The sequence below is a fragment of the Carcharhinus amblyrhynchos genome, chromosome 9 (assembly GCF_965287045.1).
Source record: "Carcharhinus amblyrhynchos chromosome 9, sCarAmb.v2.hapA, whole genome shotgun sequence".
Taxonomy (NCBI): domain Eukaryota; kingdom Metazoa; phylum Chordata; class Chondrichthyes; order Carcharhiniformes; family Carcharhinidae; genus Carcharhinus; species Carcharhinus amblyrhynchos.
In genome coordinates, this window is record NC_137332.1 from 100,589,204 (window position 1) to 100,613,951 (window position 24,748).

The 24,748-nt window shown below is 46.5% G+C and overlaps 1 protein-coding gene across 2 annotated transcripts in view; it reads left to right on the forward strand.

Annotated features, from left to right (window-relative positions):
* The first annotated feature begins 8,513 nt into the window (after positions 1-8,513).
* LOC145348142 (class I histocompatibility antigen, F10 alpha chain-like) overlaps positions 8,514-24,748 on the forward strand; it is a 31,872-nt gene continuing 15,637 nt past the window's right edge. The window contains exons 1-5 of one of the 2 annotated variants that reach the window (XM_080196307.1): positions 8,514-8,777; positions 10,078-10,341; positions 16,919-17,023; positions 17,433-17,465; positions 19,905-20,104. In XM_080196307.1, coding sequence (XP_080052433.1) covers positions 8,525-8,777; positions 10,078-10,341; positions 16,919-17,023; positions 17,433-17,465; positions 19,905-19,939 — 690 coding nt within the window. In that variant the 5' untranslated portion in view covers positions 8,514-8,524 and the 3' untranslated portion in view covers positions 19,940-20,104. Of the gene's footprint in view, positions 8,778-10,077; positions 10,342-16,918; positions 17,024-17,432; positions 17,466-19,904; positions 20,105-24,748 lie in introns of those variants that run through there. The other variant, XM_080196305.1, reaches the window with a different exon arrangement.

A 24,748-nucleotide genomic window follows, 5' to 3' on the forward strand; every position in this document is an offset into this window, starting at 1 on the left:
ATCTCCCTTTAACTTCAATTGTGTTATCATCGCTGAATCCCCTGAATTTACTGAAGACTGGTACCTGTGATGCTGAGACTTCTGGATGAGGCCAAAATGGATAATTTACTCAACATCCTGGGGGTTACCATTGATCAGAAACAAAACTGGACGAGATATATAAATACTGTCACTACCAGAGCAGATCAGAGGTGAACAACTCAACCTCCTGACTCCCGAAAGCTTGTGCACTATCTACAAGGAATAAGTCAGGAACGTGATCGAATACTCTCTCATTGTCTGGACAAATGCGGCTCCAACAACACTCAAGAAGCTCCAGGACAAAGCAGTCTCCCTAACTGACATCCCTTCCACAAACATTCAGTTCCGATGAACAGTGAGAGCATCCTTCAGTGAGTGTTTAATAGTTGACAAATGCACTGCAGAAACTCACCCAGGTTCCTTAAGCAGCAAATTCCAAACCCCTCCCCCCGCCCCGCCCCATGTCCATTCTCTGTAAATTAGTTTATTCACTATGTTTTGTGTGCCAGTACTAACAATGTAAATTTCCCCAATCTTGCCCCTTGGTTTCCCTCCTTTGCTGATATTTGGTTTGCATTTCATTTGGTGAAAGGCCAATTTAAACACCTGTCATTTAATAAAACAGCCCAAGAAACTTCCTTGTAAAAGGAAATATGACACTGATCCTTATCAGAGGATGTGAGGCCATTGAACAAATGATGTCTCCACTGCACCACAAGGCCTCTACACTTCTGCATATTTACACTGGTGTTTCAATTCCTACTTTAATCTCCTGTTCAAAGTCACCTTGACATGCTCTTCATTGGCCCAGGAGGAAGAACTAGTAAAACGCAGAAACAAGAATACTGGTCTGAACTGGACTTGTACACTTTAAATCAAACACCATTAAAATGGGGTAACAAGGTTAATCGTCTGAGCTGGTCTTGTATACTTTAAATGGAACAATAGTAAAATGAGAAGTAAGAATACTGGTCTGAACTGGTCTTGTATACTATAAATTGAACCCCAGGAAAATGGGGCAATAGAAATACTGGCCTGCCGGTCTTGTATACTTTGAACACCAGTAAAACGGGGAAGCAAGATTACTGGTCCGAACTGGCCTTGTGTATTTTAAATGGGACACCCGTAAATCGGGAAACGGGGATACTGGTCTGAACTGGTCTTGTATACTTTAAATGGAACAGCAGTAAAATGGGGAAATAAGGTTACGAGTCTCAAATTGTCTTGAATTTTTTAACTGAACCGGTATAAGAGGGAAATACGAATATTGGTCTGAACTGATCTTGTATACATTGAATCGGGAAACAAGAACACTGATTCTGACCTGCTCTTCGATACTCTGAATCAAGTATTGGCAAAGTGGGGAAATAGAAATACTGGTCTGAACGGGTTGTGTATGCTTTAGATCGGAACACAGTAAAAAGTCTGACAACACCAGGTTTTAGTCCAATCGATTTATTTGATAATAGACTCACAAACTTTCGGGGTTAGCCCCTTCGTCAGGTGAATGGAGAGTTCTGGCCTCAGACAGAGCATACAAAGCACAGACAGTTTAGAGATTACTGATTAGAATGCGAATCCTTACACCTAACCTGCTGTTTAAGACCTGAAGTGGCTGACAATGTGAGTGGAAGAAGCACTGATCACAGGTTACAGAGATGTGTATTGTCTCCAGACAGTACAGTAAGTGAGGTTTTGCAAACCCAGGCAAGTCACGGGGGTTACAGATAGTGCGACATGAACCCAAGATCCCTGTTGAGACCGTCCTCATGTGTGCAGAACTTGGCTATCAGTCTCTGTTCAGCGACTCTGCGCTGTCGTGTGTCGTGAAGGCCGCCTTGGAGAATGCTTACCCGAAGGTCAGAGGCTGAATGCCCGTGACCACTGAAGTGTTCGCCAACAGGAAGGGAGCCGTCTTGCCTGGTGATTGTCGAGCGATGTTCATTCATCCGTTGTCGTAGCGTCGCTACGTCGTAGTTGTCAGACGCTACGACAACGGATGAATGAACATCGCTCGACAATCACCAGGCAAGACTGTTCCCTTCCTGTTGGCGAACACTTCAGTGGTCACGGGCATTCAGCCTCTGACCTTCGGGTAAGCATTCTCCAAGGCGGCCTTCACGACACACGACAGCGCAGAGTCGCTGAACAGAGACTGATAGCCAAGTTCCGCACACATGAGGACGGTCTCAGCAGGGATCTTGGGTTCATGTCGCACTATCTGTAACCCCCGTGACTTGCCTGGGTTTGCAAAACCTCACTTACTGTACTGTCTGGAGACAATACACATCTGTGTAACCTGTGATCAGTGCTCCTTGCACTCACATTGTCAGCCACTTCAGGTCTTGAACAGCAGGTTAGGTGTAAGGATTCGCATTCTAATCAGTAATCTCTAAACTGTCTGTGCTTTATATGCTCTGTCTGAGGCCAGAACTCTCCATTCACCTGACAAAGGGACTAACCCCGAAAGCTTGTGAGTCTATTATCAAATAAATCGGTTGGACTAAAACCTGGTGTTGTCAGACTTTTTACTGTGTTTACGCCAGTCCAACGCCGGCATACCCACATCATGACTTAGATCGGAACACCAGTAAAATGAGGAGATAAGAATCCTGGTCAGAACTGGTTTTTCCTGTTGGGAAAACTTTGATGATTTCTCCCGTCATGCTTTGTGGTAAACCCTCCCACAAATCCTTGTTTTGTATTTGTCAAAACCTCTCAGCCCCGTGGAGATTGTGCAATGTATCCTGCCAATCAACTTCATCATTTGAACTTGCACAGTCTTCCAAAAGAGACATCATTTGAAACTAGTCAAAGGAGATCGAAATAATGGTGTCCCCAATAAATGTATTTTCTTCCTGGTGAAGCCATGCAAATCACACCACAAATGCTCCATCTGATAAACCTTCCTGACTTTTGTTTTCTTCTCAAAAGACCAAAGGGGATCTTTTGTCTCGAGATCTCCTTTGAATGTCCAACGGGTCATGGCCAGACCACCAAATATATTTCTCTTAAGTTAATCAACATGGACACAAATATCTCAAAGAGAAAGCAGCCAATGTATCAGTCTCAGCTACACTGAAACATAGATTAACACCAATTGATATATTCCACTGAACAACATCCAAGGTGAGTGTTTCTGATTCTTTCTCAATTCCAGGTATCAACATATTTTGCTTATTTGTTCTGTCCCTTAAGCAACATTTTATTTTCTCAGAGCTAACCCACTGCATTGTGCCCCCATGACCTATTTTAAATTTAAGATTGTCCCATATTCAAACAGCAATCTTCTTGGGCTGAGAAGTTATGTTGCATTTATTTCTTCCCAAATAAAAACGATTTTTTTATCCCAAGAAATCACCCAGACTGAGGGTGAGATTTTCCGGTTGCCTCTGCCCTGAGACTGGATCTTTCCACACGAGGTCAATCGACCTTTAAATGGTCGGTCAAATTCCCCATCCTGTTCGTGCTGATTCTTGTGGTGGGCAGATTGGAAAGTTTACCACTGAATCACAGAATTGATACAGGGCAGAAGGCGGCCATTCAATGGTTTTCCCATTAGCTTTCATTGTGAAAACTAAAATGTTTATTTTTAATTCATTTGTGGGACACGGGCATCACTGGTTGGCCAATATTTATTGATGTGGAGATGCTGGCATTGGACTGCAGTAAGCACAGTATGAAGTCTCACAACACCAGGTTAAAGCTTTATTTAAACCTGTTGGACTTTAACCTAGTATTGTGAGACTTCTTACAGTATTTATTGCCCATCCCAGTAGCCCGAAGGCAGTTGAGAGGCAGCCGTATTGCTGTGGCTCTGGAGTCACATGTAGGCCAGACCAGGTAAGGCCGGCAGATCTCCTTCCCTAAAGGATGTTAATGAACCAATTGGCCCATTGAGCCTGCACCTACAACAATCCCACCTCGGATCTATACTCAGAACCCCACACCTTTACCCTACTAGCCCCCCCGACACCAAGGATTAATTTGGCACAGCTAATCCACCGAATCTTCTCATCTTTGGGTTTTGGGAGGAAAGCAGAGCACCTGAAGGAAAGCCATGCAGACACAGGGGATAACGTGCAAACTCCACACAGACGGTGACCCAAGGCTGGAATTGAACCCACGTCCCTGGCGCTGTGAGGAAACTGTTGCCACTGTGCTGCCTCGGTTTCACTGTGTTGGTGTTTAGCGGTCTGATTGCTTTTGCTCATTTTGTTTTCTGTCGATCCTTCCAGCCTTGCCCTGTCTCCCCACCCCACCCCACCCCACCCCACCCCACCCCACCCCACCCCACCCCACCCAATGACCACCCCACACATTCAGACTCTCCCCTTTCTCCCCTGCTCCTGCGGGTCTGTCTAGTCTGTCTCCCCACGGTTACAATCCAGACAACAGGATCAAACTGCCTCCGTTCAGCCAGAATTTTCCAACTTCAACACGGAATTCACAGAACATCAACAACTGCCCCCCCTCCCTCCGCCCGTCACTCTTTATTGACTGTCTCAACACAACTCAACCAGATGGGCAGAAGGAGGCCGTTCAGCCCATCACATCCATGCTAACTCTCCGACAGACCAGGTTATGCAACTCCACACAGACAGTCAGCCAAGGTTGGAATTGAACCCAGGTCCCTGGCTCTGTGAGGCAGCAGTGCTAACCACTGTGCCATCATGTCATCCACATCCACACAGATTGCTTCCCATCCTTTAGGTTTGTGCACAGGACGGAGAGATACTGATAACTAAAAGGAGAAATTGTTTGATTACAAATGAGGATATCTCTGAACATAAACAACTCAGTTATTCACACAGTATTTTAAACTTTACTGTGAGTTTCTTTAATTTTTTTTCTAATCTGCTTCTGATATTCCACCAACTGGACATTAACAGACCATTTCAGAAAAAGCAGTGACATCCATTTCTTCATCCTGATTCAATAATCTAATCTTTGGTCTCATATCTCCATGATCACTCACTATTTGTTTCTTCCTGCTGATTTCTCCCAAACATTCCAAATTCCCTACTCAAATCGAAGCACCGAATCTCCAAATACTGTTTCTTTGTGCACTATTTTATCCTTCAATTAACTCTGTCTTATCAACTATTCACTTTTTCAAATCAATTCCTCCCTGAACAAACACAGTAATTCCTCAAACAAGGCTCAGCAACTGGAGAGCTATTGTTATCGTGATTGGTTCAATGGTAGAAGGTTTAATATAAGTAGAGGACCAAGCTCACACAGTGAGAGGGACAGTACCAGTACAGGACACAGCTCACACACTGAGAGAGACAGTATCAGTACAGGACATAGCTCACACACTGAGAGGGACAGTATCAGTACAGGACACAGCTCACACACTGAGAGAGACAGTATCAATACAGGACACAGCTCACACACTGAGAGACACAGTATCAGTACAGGACACAGCTCACACACTGAGAGAGACAGTATCAGTACAGGACACAGCTCACACACTGAGAGGGTCAGTATCAGTACAGGATACAGCTCACACACTGAGAGGGACAGTATCAGTACAGGACACAGCTCACACACTGAGATGGGATGGTTTCAGTACAGGACACAGCTCACACACTGAGAGGGACAGTATCAGTACAGAACACAGCTCACACACAGAGGGACAGTATCAGTACAGGACACAGCTCAGACACTGAGAGAAACACTATCAGTACAGGACACAGCTCACACACTGAGAGGGACTGTATCAGTACAGGACACAGCTCACACACTGAGAGGGACAGTATCAGTACAGGACACAGCTCACACACTGAGAGGGTCAGTATCAGTACAGGATACAGCTCACACACTGAGAGGGACAGTATCAGTACAGGACACAGCTCACACACTGAGATGGGATGGTTTCAGTACAGGACACAGCTCACACACTGAGAGAGACAGTATCAGTACAGGACAGAGCTCACACACTGAGAGGGACAGTATAAGTACAGGACACAGCTCACACACAGAGAGAGACAGTATCAGTACAGGACACAGCTCACACACCGAGAGGGACTGTATCAGTACAGGACACAGCTCTCAGAATGAGAGGGACAGTATCAGTACAGGACACAGCTCACACACTGAGAGGGACAGTATCAGTACAGGACACAGCTCACACACTGAGAGGGACAGTATCATTACAGGACACAGCTCACACACTGAGACGGACAGTATAAGTACAGGACACAGCTCACACACTGAGAGGGACAGTATCAGTACAGGACATAGCTCACAGACTGAGAGGGACAGTATCAGTACAGGACACAGCTCACACACTGAGAGGGACAGTATCAGTACAGGACACAGCTCACACACTGAGATGGACAGTATCAGTACAGGACACAACTCACACACTGAGAGGGACAGTATCAGTACAGGACACAGCTCACACACTGAAAGGGACAGTATCAATACAGGACACAGCTCACACACTGAGAGAGACAGTATCAGTACAGGACACAGCTCACAGACTGAGAGGGACAGTATCAGTACAGGACACAGCTCACACACTGAGAGGGACAGTATCAGTACAGGACACAGCTCACACACTGAGAAGGACAGTATAAGTACAGGACACAGCTCACACACTGAGAGGGACAGTATAAGTACAGGACACAGCACAAAGACTGAGAGGTCCGTATCACAGAGTTACTGGTAATGCTGGTCCCTTTGTGTGCAATGAATTCTGTGGGTGATAGAGTGTGAGGTGGGATTGCTGGGGTTAGATCTGAACCCGAAGTCAGCAGAGAACGTGAGAGATAACAGGGAAATAGTCCATTCAGCCCCTTGAACCTGTCTCGAGTTCCAACACAATCATAGCTGATCTGCCTCACCTCAACTTTCAGTCCTGCTCTCTGTAACCCCCATTCCCTGAGACATCACAGATCTATTCATCTTCAATACCTTCAGTAAGGATTCATCCTTAATTTTCTGTGGTTGTAAATCACAAAGGTGAGTGAAGAAATTTCTCGTCATTTTAACAGGTTCACCTCTTACCCTGAGGCTTTGTCCTCATGTTTTATTGCTCACCAACAGAATCTTTCAGTGTCTTACCAATGAAGCCCGATCAGAATCTAATCTGTTTCAGTGAGATCACTCTATTCTTTTCTAAATTCCAATGAATAATTCCCCAACCTGCACAAACTTTCCTCATAAAACAAATCCCAATCATTCCAAGAATCAGCCAGTTAAACCTTCTCTGTACAAATCCCAGGATAACTCTACACAGAATTGCAGTTTCAGCAACGGTCTAAAATTTTTTGTTCTGTTCTCGAATCCCTTTGCTATAAAGATGTTGGCTCCATTTGCTTTTCTGATTTATTTCTGAAGGAAGTCACGTGGCACAGTGGTTAGTATCGCTTCCTCACAAACCAGGGACTCGGGTTCAATTCCGCCTTTTCGAATACGGACTGATTGGACACAAAATAGGACTGAACCAATCAGATTGAGGCTCAGTGTGAACGAGAAAAGACAGAAGGAGTGAGTTGAGAAAATGGTCTTTCTTCGAAAAAGAGTTTCCTCCAAATGTTTCCCCAAGATGAGGGAAGCAGCAATGATTGGACTGATAGAGCTGGTCCTTCTGTGTGGAGAGGTGTCTGCAGGTGAGTGATGGGGTGTGAGAGGGGCAATGCCAGGCTGGGTACTGGGGTATTAACCCTGGGTCAGTGAGTGATGGGGTGTGAGAGGGACAATGCCAGACTGGGTACTGGGGTATTAACCCTGGGTCAGTGAGTGATGGGGTGTGAGAGGGGCAATGCCAGGCTGGGTGGAGGTTTTGCTCTCTGTTTGGAATCAGTGTTTTGGGGTTCATGCCCCAATCTGTGTGTGTGTGTGTGTGTGTGTTGGTGTTTTTAGGGTGTATATCCTGAATTCTCTCTCTCTCTATTTCAGGCTCTCACTCTCTCCGGTATTTCCTCACGGGAATGACTCCGATCCCGGGTTTCCCGGAGTTTGTGGGTGTCGGTTATGTGGACGGTGTCCAGTTTGTTATGTACGACAGTGATCGGAGGGAGCTGATCCCCCGGGAGCAGTGGATGGTGGAGAGCGAGGGTCCGGCAGCCTGGGAGAGGAAGAAGAAGCTCGCGCAGGAGCAGGAGATGGGTTTTAAAGTTTATACTCAGCTCCTCATGTCCCTCAGCAGCCAGACAGGAGGTGAGTGCTCACTCTCCCAGCACCCGGGGATCCAGGTGGGAATGAGGAGAAACCCAGAGTGGATCAGGAACCGGGAGCCGGAGGCTGATTGGCTGCGATTGGAGATGTGACAGGAAACGTGATTGGCTGTGAATGTGTGGAGGGATTGAGGCTGGCTCTGATTGGCTGTGAGTGGGGGCGGGGGCAGAGTAGTTGATGTTGATTGGCTGGTGGGATGAGATCACGCAGTGAGGTTAGTTCTGATTGGTTGTGCAGGTGGGCTCACCCATTGGGAGTGTCCCTGATTGGCTGTTTGTGTTTCTGATCCACAGGGATCCATTTCCTCCAGCTGATGACTGGCTGTGACCTGATGGATAATGGGACCACGAGTGGATTCACCCAGTATGGGTGGGATGGACATGATTTTCTCAGCTTCGACAAGGATCACATGGTGTGGGTGACCCCGGTGCCCTGGGGGGAGAGCGCCAAAAACAGGTGGGACCAACAGACCGACATCATTCAGCGATGGAAAGATTACCTGGAGGTGGAGTGTATCGAGTGGCTGAGAAAATACCTGGAGTACGGACAGAGAGAATTGAGAACTGGTGAGTGAGAGTCGGTGAGTGAGGTGGGGTCGGGTGGGGTGGGGGACTGGAAGGGGGAGTTGGTTGGGGGGGTGGTTGGAGGTAGGGGGTTGTTTGGGGGGGGACGGAGGGGAGGGTTGTTTGTGGGGGGACGGAGCGGGGGGTTGTTTGGGGGGTTGTTTTGGGGGGGGGGGTGATGTTTGGGGGGGGACGGAGGGGGTGTTGTTGGGGGGGGACGGAGGGGAGGGTTGTTTGGGGGGGGACGGAGGGGGGGGTTGTTGGGGGGGGACGGAGGCAGGGGGTTGTTTGGGGGGGGTGTTTTGGGGGGGACGGGGGTATTGTTTGGGGGGGGGACGGAGGGGGGGTTGTTGGGGGGGCGGAGGGGGGGTTGTTTGGGGGGGGTTGTTTTGGGGGGGACGGGGGGTGTTGTTTTGGGGGGGACGGAGGGGGGGTTGTTGGGGGCGGACGGAGGGGGGGTTGTTTGGGGGGGTTGTTTTGGGGGGGGACGGGGGTGTTGTTGGGGGGGGGATGGAGGGGGGATTTTTGGGGGGGGGGATGGAGGCGGGGGGTTGTTTGGAGGGGTTGTTTTGGGGGGGGACGAGGGTGTTGTTTGGGGGGGGACGGGGGGGGGTTGTTGGGGGGGACGGAGAGGGTGTTGTTTGGGGGGGGCGGAGAGGGGGTTGTTTGGGGGGGTGGCGGGGGGGTTGTTTGGGGGGGGACGGAGGGGGGTTAGTTTGGGGGGGTGGTGGAGGGGGGGTTGTTTGGGGGGGACGGAGGGGGGGATGTTTGGGGGGTGGCGGAGGGGGGGTTGTTTGTGGGGGGGACGGGGGAGTTGTTTGGAGGGGGACGGAGGGGGTGAGGGGGGGCGGGTGGGGGAGGCGGGGGTGGGGGGTGGGGGGGGCGGGATGGGGGGAATGAGAGTCGGTGAGTGAGGGGGGAGTGAGAGTCGGTGAGTGAGGGGGGAGTGAGAGTCGGTGAGTGAGGGGGGAGTGAGAGTCGGTGAGTGAGGGGGGAGTGAGAGTCGGTGAGTGAGGGGGGAGTGAGAGTCGGTGAGTGAGGGGGGAGTGAGAGTCGGTGAGTGAGGGGGGGAGTGAGAGTCGGTGAGTGAGGGGGGAGTGAGAGTCGGTGAGTGAGGGGGGGAGTGAGAGTCGGTGAGTGAGGGGGGAGTGAGAGTCGGTGAGTGAGGGGGGAGTGAGAGTCGGTGAGTGAGGGGGGAGTGAGAGTCGGTGAGTGAGGGGGGAGTGAGAGTCGGTGAAGGGGGTGATGCCGGGACTCTCTATCTCGAGGTTCCTGTACTGACTCCCCTTTCTTTCTCTCTCAGTTGCCCCCGTCGTGTCCTTTACCCGTCTGGGTGATTCTAACCGGCTGTCCTGTGCCGTAACCGGGTTTTACCCTCAGGCCATCGAGGTGAATCTGTGGAGAGACGGAGTGGTGATTGGTGAGACTCTGTCCACTGGGATCTTACCCAATCACGACAGCACCTACCAGATCCGGAAATGGATCGAGTTTGATCCAGAGGACCAGGCCGTTTATTCCTGTCGGGTGGAACACAGCGGGATGAAGGAGACACTGGTGGTGATTTACGGTAAGACTGTTTCTCACTGTTAGAGAGGACCCAGCCTCAGAGCAGGATCACCGGAGGGAGGGTCAGTGCTGAGCTGTCAGCCCAGGACAGTCTGAGGCCCGGGATACAGAGAGAGGGAAATAAATATTAACCTTCAGTGTGGTATATATCATAGCACCACCATTAGAGGGAAGTAATTGTGTATCCATGGATTTGATATGAAACATACCCCACTGTATCCTGCTGTATTACAGTGCAACAGGATCCAGTGTGTTGTGGGATATTACAGGATGGATACGGCCCGGTGTACCTTGGGATATTCCAGCACGACAGGGCCCGGTGCATGCTGGGAAATAACTGGGATACAGGACCCATTGCGTTATTGGACATTACAGTGGGACAGGGCGCTGTGTATCATGAGATCCTTTAGTTGGTCAGCGCCCAGAGTATCCTGCAATATTACAGTACAACAGAGCCCAGAGTACCCTGGGATATTAAAGTATGACTGATGTTGGTGTATCCTGGGATATTACGGTATAACAGGGCCTGGTGTAAGAACATAATAAGAACATAAGAAATAGGAGCAGGAGTAGGCCATCTAGCCCTTCGAGCCTGCCTCGCCATTCAATAAGATCATGGCTGATCTGTCGTGGCTCATTTCCACATTCCCGCCCTCTCCCCATAACCCTTAATCCCCTCTCTTATCAAAAACCCATCAACCCGCTTCTTAAAAATATTTAGCGAGGTAGCCTCCACCACTTCAACGGGCAGAGAATTCCAGAGATTCACCACCCTTTGAGTGAAGAAGTTCTTCCTCAACTCCGTTCTAAACCGCCCCCCCCTTTATCTTGAGGCTGTGCCCCCTAGTCCTACTGTCCTTTCAGAGTGGGAAGAGTCTCTCCACCTCTATCCTATCCATCCCATTCATCATCTTATATGTCTCAATGAGATCTCCCCTCATTCTTCTAAACTCTAACGAGTGCAAGCCTAGTTTATTCAGCCTCTCCTCATAGCTCAACTCCCTCAACTCCGGCATCAGCCTAATAAACCTCCTCTGCACTCCCTCCAGGGCCAAAATATCCTTGCGTAAGTGCGGCGCCCAAAACTGCACACAGTACTCCAGCTGCGGCCTCACCAATGCCCTATAAAGCCGCAGCAAGACCTCCCTACTTTTATATTCAATCCCCCTCGCTATGAAGGCCAGCATCCCATTCGCCTTCCTGACCACCTGCTGCACCTGCAAGCTGGGTTTTTGCGACTCATGCACAAGGACCCCGAGGTCCCTCTGCACCGTCGCCTGCTGCAGTTTTTCGCCACGTAAGTAATAATCCTTCCTCCCATTCTTCCTACCAAAGTGGACCACATATTACAGTGTGACATGATATAGTGTATCATGGGATATTAGATTAGATGTGGAGATGCCTGCGTTGGACTGGGATAAACACACTAAGAAGTGTAACAACACCAAGCTTTACGTCCAACCAATTTATTTGATAGTAAACTCACAAGCTTTCGGGGTTTGCCCTTCGTCAGGTGACCGGAGAATCTGAGGCCAGAACTCTCCATTCACCTGACAAAGGGCAAACCCCGAAAGCTTGTGAGTTTACTATCAAATAAATTGGTTAGACTTAAACCTGCTGTTGTCATACTTCTTACTATATTAGATTAGCACAGGGCCTGATGTCACACTGGACATTAGAGTCAGTCTGGACCTGGGGTGTTTTGGGTTATTACAGTATGGTGGGGCTCAGTGTATCTGGGATATTGCAGCCTGACAGGACCTAGTGTATCCTGGGATACTGCAATAATACAAAATGCAGTGTATCCTGGGATATTAGAGTAGAACAAATCCCAGTGTATCCTTGGATATTGCAGCCTTCCAGGGCCTGGTGTATCCTGGGATATCAGTGGATAGACAGGGCCTGGTGTATCCTGGGATATTACTGTATGCGATGATCCAGTGTATCACAGGATATGACAGGAAGTGGGGCCCAGCGTGCCTGGGATATTAGAGGGTAGACAGGCCCCAGTATATCCAAGAAACAATACTTTTCATTGTATACCAATACATGTGACTAATAAATCATATCAAATATTACAGTAGGACAGGACCCAGTGCATCCTGGAAGTTTACTTCAGTCAGATTAAGATCAATATTCAGAAAAATAATGGAATTCCTTCTATTGGAGACAATTCATGAAAATCCAGAATCAAATACTCTAACAATGAATAGTCAGCATGGATTTTGAAATGGAAAATCTTGTTTTACTCCACTTAATGGATTTTTTGAGGATGTAACAAAGGAAATAGACAATGTTACTGTAATAGATATAATATCATCTAATTTTTCAAATGTAATAGAAAAGGGTGTTTGTGATGGACTGATTGACAAGGTGAAAGCATATAGAGTTAGGGGATGAGTGACAGAATGGCTCACTCACTGACTTTGAGATAGAAGCAGAGATTGTGAGTAAAGGGAGTTATTCGGAGTGACAGAAAGTGGAATTTTTTTTTAATTCATTGGTGGAACATGGGTGTTGCTGGCTGACCAGCATTTATTGCACACCCCTAGTTGCCCTTGAGAAGGTGGTGGTGACAGTGCTGTTAGGGAGGGAATTCTAGGATTTTGACCCAGTGACCATGCAGGAACAGTGATATATTTCCAAGTCAGGATGGTGAATGGCTTGGAGGGGAACTTGCAGGTGGTGGTTTTCCCATTTATCTGCTGTCCTTGTCCCTCTATTTGGAAGTGGTCGTGTATTTTTAAGGTGCTGTCTAAGGATCTTCAGTGAATGGCTGCAGTGCATCTTGTAGACAGTACACACTGCTGCAAGTGAGCGTTGGTAGAGAGATTGAATGTTTGTAGATGTGGTGTCTGTCAAGCAGGCTGCTTTATCCTGGATGGTGTCAAGCTTCTTGAGTGTTGTTGGAGGTGCACCCATCCAGGCAAGTGGGGAGTATTCCATCACACTCCTGACTTGTGCCTTGTAGATGGTGAATAGGCTCTGGGGAGTCAGGAGGTGAGTTATTTGCCACAGTATTCCTAGTCTCTGACCTGTCCTGCAGCCACTGAGTTTATGTGGTAAGTCCAGCTGAGTTTCTGGTCAGTGGTGAAGTAGGGAAAAGGATGAATGCATTTTGTGCCTGAAGGAAAAGGGTTAATGGATTTTGTACCTGGAATATGTCACAAACATAACCCTTCATCATGGCTGATCTTCCCAGGCTTATATTGATCCTGACATTAATATAAGTAATTTGTTCATGTCTTACATGCTTTAACACTCATTTGTAAAAAGACAGAGAGTTTAATCTGGCTGTTATTTTGTAGACTTTGTAAATCTTATCTACTTGTATTAGTTAGACATCGTTACACAGATGGTGGTTTCCGATACCGGCTTTCAACAGCTGCTGATGGCAGATCACGATATAGGCTTTCAACAGGAAGAGTCCTGCTGGGATAGCCACAATCGCACAAGTAACTTCAAAGACAGGGATGTCAGCACTGCTGCAAAAGGGGTTTCCTGTGTTATAACTGCAATCTTGTAGTGGAGAATTTCTTGTTTTCCAAGCTGTGATATTAAAACTTAACAAAGTTTGCTTTGAAAAAACAGCTAGCCTTTATTACCACAAAACTGCATGCAGTATCTGGCAGAATTTTGGAGACAGAGAGCAGTCCCTATAAACTGCTGACTCTATCCCAAGACCGCGCCAGCTTCTCGAATCAGTTCCACAGTTATACCTTTTTCTTATCAGTGTACATGTTCAATTAGTAATACAAGCAGTAATACATCATCAATTGTATTAGGATTCAGTGACCTCTGAGACCTCTTTGTCTCATCAATAATATCATTATCTTGCCCTTTGAGGGGACAAGAAGGTTCTGTGATCCCTGATCATGTCTTGTTTCCTGATGTAATAAAAATTTCTGTGACTCCCTTATCTGACCTTATCTAATTTCCTGTATGTTATCTCAGGGTATATGGAGTCAACCACATCAAGACAGACTGAGGTCAGTCATTTGGCCTTCTCGGGTGTTCGTCATGACTTAGGTGATTCAGAGTCAGTTTTACAGGGGTCTGGCCTTTTGGAATAGCTTGGTCAGCTTTCCTTTATTTTATACCAAGTACTTGACCATTTTTTCCCATCATGCACTGCTTCATTCATACACATTCCCTCCTTTTGTCATATCATGACAACTAACTAAACAGGTATATCCATGATTCGATTAGTAATGCATTTACACAAGCAACCAAGCAACCCTATCCCAAGTAACAGTAATAATAGCAAAATAAAAGCCTTAAAGATCCAATCGAATAATCCGTGACCCAACCATCCTAACCAACCCGGTGGGTTATACTCATGAAATTCACAGCCAACCTCTTGAATCTGAGTAGCCTGTTTCTTAATATGTTCAGCCAGGTTGGTGATATTTTCAGATGTTTCTGGGATATAAGTGCAGCATTCCTGACCTATAATAGCACACGTGCCTCCCTGTGAGGCTAACAGATAATCTAAAGCCAGTCGATTTTGTAATGCCACAGTCCGGACAGCACCAGCTCAGCCGAGATCTCGGCCAGTGCCTGTCCAGTTGTCCTGGCTTCTGCCGCTGTTACGTTTGTCAGTTGTTCCATTATAGGCCATAAAATCATCAGCCAATGTCATCCAGGGTGTTTGGGAAGTATATGCCCACAAGCTATTGGAGGTTATATTCCATACTTTAGACCAATCAAGAACAAACATACCCTTGTTAGATAGATTTGCTTTTGGTCCTTGCCACTCAGCTGTAAGGTTGCATCTATTTTGCCCCATCAACTTTCCTTTCCCTGATTTACTAAAACATAGGGAACCTCGCACATCATTCAAGGGGATGACAAGGGAGGGTGGAAGCAGGGCATGATTATAAGCAGGCTGGTACCAGGTTGAAAACCTAATCATTTCATAGCCAGCCAGTTTCCATTCTATCATATCTCCCCCGATCCCTGTCGGGTTTTGACATCGAATCCATTCAACTGTTTCTGCTATATCGGATGGGAGGGATTGGAGAGGTATTCCTTCCCACGAATGGACGGGGATGTGGCTACAAACCCAACAGTTGCTTATATTCAATTTTTCAACATACATGTATGACATATATATATAAGTATTAGCGTGCAGTCTTTGGTAACTTTTTTTTACTACCATGTGTCCAATAAGTCCAAATAGTCCACAAAGTCCGAAAAATATAATGAAGATCTTCATCCTGTGTTCGTATCTGGGTTGGAGACGATCTTCTTGTAATCAGACAAGTGTAGCCAACTTGAACATCCGTCAAGCTTGACCCAAGTCGATGTGGTCAGTAGTAGTTGAAAAGGTCTGCTCCAGCGTTGTCCTAATTTCTTCCTATCCCAGTTCTATACCAATACGTAATCTCCAGGTTCGACCACGGGGTATTGAGAGGTAGCTGTCCCTGCTGTCTGTGGGAGATGTGCCTGTTTCATCTGTGAGTGGAGAAACTTCAGAGAAAGTGTTAATTGCTTCAAATAATTCTCCATCTGTTCACCCATCACATGGAGGTCTAATCCCTCTAGGGGATTTTTGTGGGCATCCCAGGCAGTCCTCATTGGCCGACCATAGACTATCTCTGCAGCTGACAGTCCGGTCCACGAGTAGGGAGTCACCCGCATGTGAGACAATGTCATGGGCAATACCCTCAGCCAATTTAATCCAGTTTCTTCAGTCAGTTTAGGTAATTTTTCTTTTAAAGTCCCATTAGCCCTTTCCACAATTCCCACTGCCTGCGGATGATACGCGCAGTGCAGTTGTTGTTTGATTGTGAGTACTTTGCATAATTCTGTATTATGTGATAATTCTGTGACCATGAGCAGTTCCAGTCACCATTTGATACAAAGGATATAGAGTCGGGGAGAGAGTTCAGAGAAGATTTACAGAGATGATTCCAGAAATGAGTGGGTGGACATCTCAGGAAAGGATTAACCGGCTGGGTCTCTGCTCTCGGGAAAACAGAAGGCTGAGGGTTGATCTAATCTGAAGACTTTAAAATTATGAAAGGTTTTTTATAGACAGACACATTGAGAGTGTCCCTGTTGTGGGAAGAGCCTATCCAGTGGCCATCAATACAAGAAACCCAATGGGGAATTCATGAGAAATCTCTTCACCCAAAGAGTGATGAGAATGTGGAGCTCGCTGCCACAGGGAGTGGCTGAACTGAAGAGTATAGTTTAAGGGGAAGATAGACAAGCAAATGAGGGAGGGGGGAATAGAGTTAAAATGGTTGAATTAGATGAGGAATGATGGGGGGAGGCTCAAGTGGAACATAAATACCAGGATCAACTGGATGGGCCGGATGGACAGTTCCTGTGTCCTTTTTCCTGAGTTTCCTGATTCTCCCTCTCTCTCTGATTCACTCTCTCATTCTCTCTGTCTGAGCTTTCTGTATCTCTTATTCACTCCCTCACTCACTCTGAGATGCTCGCCCTCTCTCTCTCTCTCAATCTCTCTCTCTCTCTCATTTTGTCCCACTCTCTCACATTCCCTCTCTCTGATTCTCACTTTTCCCTCTCCCTGATTCACTCAGTCTCTCTGATTCTCTCTCTAACAGAACCAAAGTCTCGCTCCCAGGTTGCTGTTACTGTCGGGATTGTGGTCGGGGTCCTCGTGCTCATCGCTCTCCTCATTGTGGCTGTCGTCATCTACAAGAAGAAAGGTAGGAATTGGAGGGAAAATAGCAGCTCCTCACTGCGGGGGGAGGGATTCTGGGAGAGTATTCCAGGGTGGGGGTGGCTCAGGCTGTGGGTCTCAGGTTGGTGTTGTGGGTGGGGAGGGGGGGGGGAGCACAGAGTGGGTGGAACATCCCCAGGGTTGGGATGGGAGGGTAGGGGGCTCATGATAAAGGGGGAGTGTCTGTGAATTGTGGGAAGAGTCTCAGATTGCGGATTGGAGTTCAGGGTATCTGTGACGGTTTCAGGTCAGAGTAATGGTCCAGGGTCAGAGTGGGAGTGAGGGTCTCAGGTTGTGGTGGGAGTGAAGGTTCAGAATTTGGTTGTGGGGGTTCCAGCCTCTGCCTCTGATTTTCTCTCCCTCTCTTCACTCACTGAACATTCCTTGTTTTACAGGGAGAGGGGAGAGCGACAACAATCCTGCAAACGGTAAGGTGATCATCAAACACCGTGTGTGTGAGAGAGAGTTTACTTGTGTGTGTCACCGTCAGTATGTGTGTGAGAACCTCTTTCTTTCTCCATGTTTCTCTTTGTCTCTCTCATTTTCTCTTTACCACATCCACAGTTTCTCTCTCTGATAATGAACAGTTTTTAATGCCTCCTCTTCCTTTAACAGCTTGTGTTAAAGGAGATTCCTCATCTAGCTCCTTCATGCAGTCCTTAGGTATGAACTGTATTGATAATTATTGGGAGCTGATCCTTCTAACTGGGATATTCCCGTTGGATTTAACTGTACAATCTGGTGGGTGGGATGTGAGCTTAGTGTCTGTCTCTCGCTGTATAGTCACTAAAGAGCAGCTCATCCAATCCAACACTGAGCTTTGAGACTGGCCTCCTGGAGATGGCTGCTCCTGTACAGTCTGAGGGTGGAGACATTGTGGGTATTGAGGTGTCGAAACATCACAGCCTCGCCAGTCTCTGCTAAGATACTCAGTTTCCTTAACGAATTTGTAACACTCGATCTTTCATTGAAGTTGGTCACTGAGCTGTGCCGCTCCCACAGGATTTAATATCAGTCGTGTTTTGAGATGATTCTGATCATTCGCTGGATGTTTGGGTTGTGAAGTAGAATTTAGGAGTTAAGCTGGCGTTTGGGGGTCTGTCGGGTTTAGCTGGTGTTTGGGGGTCTGATGGGTTTAGCTGGTGTTTGGGGTTCTGATGGGGTTAGCTGGTGTTTGGGGCTCTGATGGGTTTAACTGGTGTTTGGGGCTCTGGTGGGTTTAGCTGGTGTTTGGGTCTCTGATGGGTTTAGCTGGTGTTTGGGGCTCTGATGGGTTTAGCTGGTGTTTGGGGCTCTGATGGGTTTAGCTGGTGTTTGGGGCTCTGATGGGTTTAGCTGGTGTTTGGGGCTCTGATGGGTTTAGCTGGTGTTGGGCTCTGATGGGTTTAACTGGTGTTTGGGGCTCTGATGGGTTTAGCTGGTGTTTGGGGTTCTGATGGGTTTAGCTGGTGTTGTGTGGATGGAATGTTCAGTCGTAGAAAATTTATAATTGAGAGCAAGGCCATTCAGCCCATCGTAATCCTGCCTGTTAATGAAGAACTCTCCAGCCTAATCTTACCTTCCTGTACTCAGTCTGTAGCTCTGTGGATCAATACTCTTCATCTTGACATCCAAGGATTGATTGAATGTGGTGAGAGTTTCTGCCTCTACCATCCTTTCAGACAGTGAGTCCCGGATCCCTACCACCCACTGGGTGAAAAACTCCTTCCTCATTTCCCCCCTGATCTTTCTCCCAATTATTTTAAATCTGTGCCCCTGGTTTTTGACCCTCTGCTAAGGTAAATGTGTCATCTCTATTTACATTGGCTCCTCATAATTATATCCACCATGGGGACCTTGTCTAAAGCATTTTTAAAATCTCCCTTGACCACATCCACCCCACTGCCCTCATCAACCCTCCTTCTCACCTCTTCCAAATTTTAATTCAGCTGAGCCTGAATGAAGGTTTGTGCTGTTCCTCAAAATTGGTTCCAATAATTCTTCCAACACTGAAGTTACACTAACTGGGGTATAATTACACAGATTACCTTTTCTTCCCTTTTCAATCCATGGTGTAATGTTGGCAGTCCTTTAATCTCCTTCCACACTCCTGTAGCCCGGGATGGATGATTCTGATGCTCAGAGCTTCTTGAATATCCTCCCTTGCTTCTTTTAACCAGGAGATTTATCTACTTTGAAAACTCTAAAATCTGTTAATCCATCCTCTGTTACAATGTTTATTTGATTCAGTAATTCACATTCTTCTTCCTTAACAGCAATATCAGCACTGCTCCCTGTTACCCAAAGACAGTGGGAATGTATTTATTCACAATCTCACCACATTCTCCACCCTCTCACACAGACTATCTTATTGGTCTGCAACAGACCCGACCCTTTCCTTCTCCTTTTCTCTTCATGTACTTAGAGAACATCCTTGGAGGTTGCTTGATATTTTCATGCCCTCACTTTACTTTCCTGGTTCCCTTTTAATTTCACTCCGACACTGTCTGTCCTATTCCAGATTTCTGCAGTATTAGGTGTTCGGGGGTCTGATAGATTTTGCTGCTGGTATATGTGGAGTTGGGTGGATCTGATGGGTTTTGTTGGGGGTGTTCCAGCTCTGCTGGGTTTGCCTCAATCTATAGCGATGTATTTCTCTCTCATCTTCAGTGTCCAATTTGTAATTTAGGGATACCAGTCCTGAGATCAGTGGCACAGTGGATGCGAGAATCTGGGAAAATTTCATTGAAATGACAGTGTTGGACTGATTTAAACACTACATATGTGACTCTCTGTGAATGGAACTGTGGCAATAGTTTATCAGGAATTGCTCCATCTGGAGCTGCACTTTTGAAGCTATTCTGATCTGACCTGTTTATTCTGCACAGATTCTGGAGTAAGCAGTCTCACAACACCAAGCTGAAGTCCAAGGGATTTATCTGGAATTACATGCTTTTGTAGCGCTGCTCCTTCATCAGGCGATTATTGTTTACCCTGCACTGATTCTAAAGGGTATGGGTTGTCAGGCATTGCTCTATCAGGATCTACACTGTTTAAGGCATTCTGACTGCCCTGTGTTGTGGGGCTTGTTGGTAATCAGGCTTTTCTAGTTGTTACAACATTTTTCCCTTGACATAACCAAACTAAGTCTCACATCTATGCCAGCTATATAGCAAGCATCCCAGAAAGCCAGCCATTGTACAGAATTCAGAATTGCACAAGCAGTTATACTTTTGGACATGATTACAAGTAACTAACACACCAATCAAGGTATGGGAGTTATCACTATCCACTCACAACTATTGATTAAGGTTACAACATGCATATGATACAAATGTTAAACACCAATCACCACCATTGCATGCCTGTTTAATTATGTGACACGATTGTGCCTTTAAGACTTGGAATATTTAAATCATCTCTCTGCAGTTTGTAAGCAGCTTTTTTTTTGCTGTATTTGCCAACTTTTGTTCTAAGGTGTCATTATTTTGCTGTTTCAATGGTTCAAATGGGTTTTGTTCATTTTTAATCTGGGCCTACTGTGACGTCCTGGAGCTTTATGAGTTAACAACGTTTTTCAATTGTGAGAGGAAAGAATGCTTGATAGGTCAGATGATAAAAGTTATTTCACTTTTGGTTTGGGCTGCTGGCTACTTTTTTAGTTAGAAGATGTTTGGACTTTAAACTGAAAGGAGGTATTTCCGTGCCTCTCTCCGTTATTAGAAATTCTGCTATGTTGGAAGCAATTTTTCTTGCCTCCCTGGAATGAAAACTGTGCTGTCAGTGGTTTGCTGGTTATTAGCTAGATGCCAGCAGTGGCTTTATCTCTGTCTCAATGTCTGTTGGAAGTTATAAGGCTGACATGCCAGAGTTTCAATGCTATCCAAAGGACTAATTCACAACAGGCATTACTGAACTGCAAACCACGTGGGTATTCTTATTTTCTGTGCTAAACGTGAAGTTGATGTATGTTTTTAAAGATGCTTCTTATATTGGAAGGTGTATTTAATTGTTAAAGTTTGTACACTAACATGGTACTGTTTTTCTTGTCCGTAATAATAAAGGTTATTGCTAATATTCATTCTATTTGTGAACTGTATTCTTAAATAAATTTTTATTGAGAAACGCTCTCTAGTGGGTCATTTAAATCATAGCTGAAGTGAAACATTGCATGCTTTTTCTCGCCAAATTCAAAATGTAAAACATGGTTCAAGCTGACTTCATAAAATACCTTGGAGTTTCTGACCTGGGTTATAACAATTATAATATCCAAGTAGCATGAACATTCAATCATATTAGCTGATCTAATAGAGGCAGCATAGTGGGGCAGCATGGTGGCACTGTTGGGCAACACGGTGGCACAGTGGTTAGCATTGCTGCCTCACAGCATCAAGGACCAGGGTTCAATTCCAGCCAGACACTTGTCTGTGTGGCATTTGCACATTCTCCGATTGGACGTGTGGTCTTCCTCTAGGTGCTCCGGTTTCCACCCACAGTCCAAAGATGTGTGGGTTAGGTTGATTGGCCATGATGAATTGACCCTAGTGACAGGGGCATTAGCAGCGTAAACATGAGGGTTACAAGAATAGGGTCTGAGTGGGATTGTGGTCAGTGCAGACTCAATGGACCGAATGGCATCCTACCTGTAAGGATTCTATGATTCTATGAATTCATGTTGTTACAAGTTACCTATAACATCCTGTCTTGTGTCTGGGTTTGGAGATATCAAATACCTCTCCCATCTCCAGATGTCTAATTTAATGAACTCTTTCAGTTTAGCAGTCTTTGTTAATAAATGAACCTGTATTCTAGGCTTACCTTCCTTGTGCCGAGGCCTTGACGCTTACCTGGGTAAGCTTTAACAGAGACTGTGGTTTCTCTAATAGCAGCTTATGTATGATTATTAACACTTTCACTCTGTTTACCCTGTCTCGGGCGGTGATCTTACCTTTGTGCCCCACTGGCTGATGGTCAGGGTGAGCCGGTAATATGGTGAGCAAGTCGAGAAATCAGGTTCACACCCGATTTCTCCCCTTTCAGGATCTTACCCACACCAGACATCCGGCAAGGTCAGCTTCACGTCCATTTCCAGTGCAAGGCTGAATAAATCATTCAAATAAAATTTACATATTTTTTGTATTGAATTCACGAGTCTGGGACATTATCGTCTGGGTTCACTTGCTTCTGTGGCCTCACCAGGAGAGATTCTCTCCAGTGCGAGTCACAGCGGGCCCCCACCAATGGGGAACTAGATGTAATGGCCTCGCTGGTAGAAATAGAGGCCTTGTGGCTCCCCCCCAGGGGCAACTGGAAGGGAGGGTGATACTTGGGCAATGCCAGTCCAGCACCCTGGCACTGCCAACTGGGTATCAGGCCATGCAATGAAGGTGGGGCCTGAGGGGGCAGGCCTATTGGGGAGGGGCCAGACTGGGGCAGCTGACTGGTGCTGGTGGGCAGGAGGGAAACACTGTGCACTGTGTGACATTGATCAGTGTGGGAGGGAGGGTCATGCTCTGGGCTGGCCATGACAGGAGAGGGGTGGGGGTTTGTGCTGGCTATTGTAGTGGAAGTCACAAAGTGGATCTCTCTGAGCTGGTGGGGTTTGGGGCAAGTTGTGAGGGTAGATCGGCGCAAGCAGGCAAGAGTGTTGTGGTCGGCCACTGGTCCCCACAGTAGCTGGGGACGGGGTTCTGTGTTTAGGCCTGAGAGGCTGGCTGAGAACAGCAGAGGCTGAGTGACAGTCCTGTCTGCTCCCACAGCAGAGGGACCATTGCAAGGTCAGAAATGCACATCAAGAGGTGGTAACAGACGGTGATGGGAATATTTGGTGGATATTTGTATCTGGATATTCGAAAAAGATTGCCACCTGGGATTGTAAGTGAAGATAAAATCAGTTCTTTGCACATCTCTTTAGCTGGATCACAATGATCTTTTACCATTCCAGCCTCTCATTCCAGATTCAGATCTGGAAGATGCAGGAAGGTGACCTTTGTGTTCCTATCCAGTTCCACCTCCCCAAGCAGTAATTCCTGATTTTGATAACCCATCACACATCAAGGTGTGTGATACATGCCTGGTACTTCCGCATGGAGTTTGGGCTGCTGACAGTGTAGAGGTATTATCACTGGATAGGAATCCAGAGACACAGGATAACTCCAGACCCACAGCAATGCGATTGCCTCTTAAATGTCTTCAGAAATGACCCAGCAGGATCGAGGTGAAGACTGTGCAATGTTCATGTACACATTTCATCTGCATCACTGTAACCTTGTCCCACTGCTGCATCCTCTTCAACAGAGCTCCCTTGGGGTTTGTACATGGTGGGGGTGAGAGGGGTGGGGGAATTGGGGGTGGGGGAGGGGTAGAGGGTGCTGACCAGAAGTTAAAGTTTCCAGTTTATTTATTAGTGTCACAAGTAGACTTATGTTAACATTGCAATGAAGTTTACTGTGAATAAGAGGAAACCCATGCTGACACGGGGAGAACGTGCAGACTCGGTACAGACAGCTGCCCAAGCCGGGAATCGAACCCAGGTCTCTGGCGCTATGAGGCAGTTATGCTAAGCACTGTGCCACTGTGCTGCCCAGGCCCAGAAGATGGGGTGTCTGCTGGGTAGATCTCTCTAGATTGGTCCAAATAAGGTGCTGTGTCCAGTGTGGCCTGTGAATGTGGCTCTGTGCTGCCTGTTCAGAGTAGCGGTGTGGCCTGTAAGGCAAAAGCTGTGAGTTGAGTCTGAGTGAGTGGTGCAGCCGTTGTGATTCAAGCTCTCAGTGGAGTTGGTTTCAGCAAGTGAAGAGTCAGTTTTGTGAATCCAGTCTTCTGTAGTTTCTGAAGCTTCCCAGTTTTCTTTTCAGGTGCATTCCTTGCTGACTTGCCTGAATTCCACAGTCAGAGAGAGAGAGTTTTGAGCTATACCTGTAAAATGGCCATTGCAGGGGTACTATGGGTGTGCTTGCTGACTTTTACTTCTGTTTTCACCTTCCAACAATGGTTTTCACAGAAGATACACATCTACAGAAAACCTGGGGCAGCTAGGCTATTTAACTTACTTGAAGGCTGCCGGTTTTACCTTAGAATTTGGCCTTTCCTCTAAAACTGAATGTGCAAAAGATTTGTGAGTTAAATTTCCACTTGGAACCACATAACCAAATTTACTCCTTTGGTCTCTGTCTCACTCAGGCTAAAGCTTCTCCTCACTGATTGTATAGTTCCTACGATACACATAACAGAATGACACTCATCAATCACACCAGCACTCATTTCCCAACATTATTACTTGGCATGGTGGGGTCGGGAAGGGGAGTTAAGGATCCTGTTAAAAATCTTATTAGCTGGTTAGAAACCTTCCTCTATACAAGGGCACGAACATCACCAAGAATAAGTCAGCAAATTACCAGTCTAAACTATTTTCCTTTCTGTAAAATATAGCTCAATACCAGATTACACCCATGATGATGCTAATATGTGTGCAGTGTGTATGTTTCCTAACACTACATCTCTCTCTCAATCACTCTCCTTGGAGAAACATCCCATTATTTTCCATCCCATCTCAACTGGGAGCCCTGGATAACATTGACAATCAAATATAATTTTTTGACATTGAATTTGATTTCTGGGACGACATGTTTGCTCCTTATCTTAGATGACATATCATTATTTAAGCAGATTAAATGATACTTACATTTATCAAATCATCTCAAATTGACATAGTCCTATGCATAAGCTAAAGTGT